Below are 1,458 nucleotides of genomic sequence, written 5' to 3' on the forward strand. Positions count from 1 at the left end.
ATGGAATGTCCGGACCCCAACAACCCAAACAACCTTGAACGCAGAATAACTGTAGTAGCAAAAGCACTGAAGCGTTATAACATTGATATAGCAGCGCTCTCTGAAACTCGTCTCCCAGACACTTCACAACTTGAAGAACATGGATGTGGCTACACATTCTTTTGGAGTGGCAAGCCAGCCAGTGAAGCCAGACAATCAGGAGTTGGGTTCGCCATACGGAACCAGCATCTTAAACTCCTTGACAAGCTCCCACACAGCGACAGACTTGCTATGAATAGTGGCTTTGTTACCTTCATCAGCGCTTATGCCCCAACAATGGCATACTCAGACCAGGCCAAGGAAGAATTCTATGAGGAGCTGGACCATATCATTCAGTCAGTACCACGTTCTGACAAGCTGTTTCTACTTGGTGACTTCAATGCTCCTGTTGGATCAGATCATGCAGCATGGCAGAAAGTCCTTGGTCATCATGGAGTTGGAAAGGAAAATTCAAATGGCACCCTTTTGCTAACCTTGTGTGCTGAGAAGCAGTTGGTCATTACCAACACACTGTACACCCAGAAAGACAGCTTCAAGACAACTTGGCGACATCCACGCTCTGGTCACTGGCACCAAATCGACTTCATCATCATTAGGCAGAGAGACTGGCATGATGTCAAACTTACTCGTGCAGCCAAAGCATCAACGTGTCACTCGGACCATGCCCTCCTGAAAAGCAAAGTGTCCATCCGCTTCAAACTGAGTCGACAGCATCAACGTGTCCAAGGAACCAAGAAATTACATGTTACCAAGCTTGCAACCAGTGAGGCACAAGCCACTCTCAGGGACAACATTGCATCTGCCCTCGTCGACCTCGTAGACACCGAGTACAGTGATGCAGCTAGCCACTGGGAAGAGCTCCGCAAGAAAATTGATCAGGCATCAGCTGACTCCCTGGGTTATGCAAAGAAGAAGCATAAAGACTGGTTTGATGAAAAAGATGTCTCAGTGAACGTTCTGCTTGATGAACTGCACTCCCTTCACATCGAGTATGCCAACAACAAAGACTCTCAGGCAACCATGTGAAGCAAAAGGCTCAAGCGAAGCTACGTGAGATGAAGGACAACTGGTGGCGTTGCAGGACACAGGAATTACAGGAAGCTGCTGACACAAAGAATATCAAGAAGTTCTTTAGCGAGCTCAAGGCGGTCTATGGACCTTCTTCCAGAGGAACCAGCCCACTACTTGACCTTGATGGACATACTGTGATCAAGGAACCGTCACTCATCACAGAGAGATGGGCTCAGCACTTCAACCAGCTGCTCAACCGCCAGTCAACAATCTCTGAGGAGGCAATTGCAGTAATACCACAAAACCCAGTAATTGAAGAGCTCGACCAACCACCTACTGTTGAAGAAACAGTAAAGGCGATCAAACAGCTTTCTAGTGGCAAAGCTCCAGGCGAGGATGGCATTCCCC

At 48.0% G+C, this 1,458-nt stretch overlaps 1 protein-coding gene across 1 annotated transcript; it reads left to right on the forward strand.

Annotated features, from left to right (window-relative positions):
- Positions 1–1,065, forward strand: LOC140161845 (craniofacial development protein 2-like). Its single transcript, XM_072185140.1, has one exon. It carries the CDS (start codon positions 1–3, stop codon positions 1,063–1,065), a length of 1,065 nt encoding a protein of 354 aa, XP_072041241.1.
- Positions 1,066–1,458: the final 393 nt, after the last annotated feature.

The sequence above is a fragment of the Amphiura filiformis genome, chromosome 10 (assembly GCF_039555335.1).
Source record: "Amphiura filiformis chromosome 10, Afil_fr2py, whole genome shotgun sequence".
Lineage (NCBI taxonomy): Eukaryota > Metazoa > Echinodermata > Ophiuroidea > Amphilepidida > Amphiuridae > Amphiura > Amphiura filiformis.

Excerpts from the sequence above, each read along its gene's own strand:
- LOC140161845 (XM_072185140.1), top strand. The coding sequence starts at position 1 with ATGGAATGTCCGGACCCCAACAACCCAAACAACCTTGAACGCAGAATA.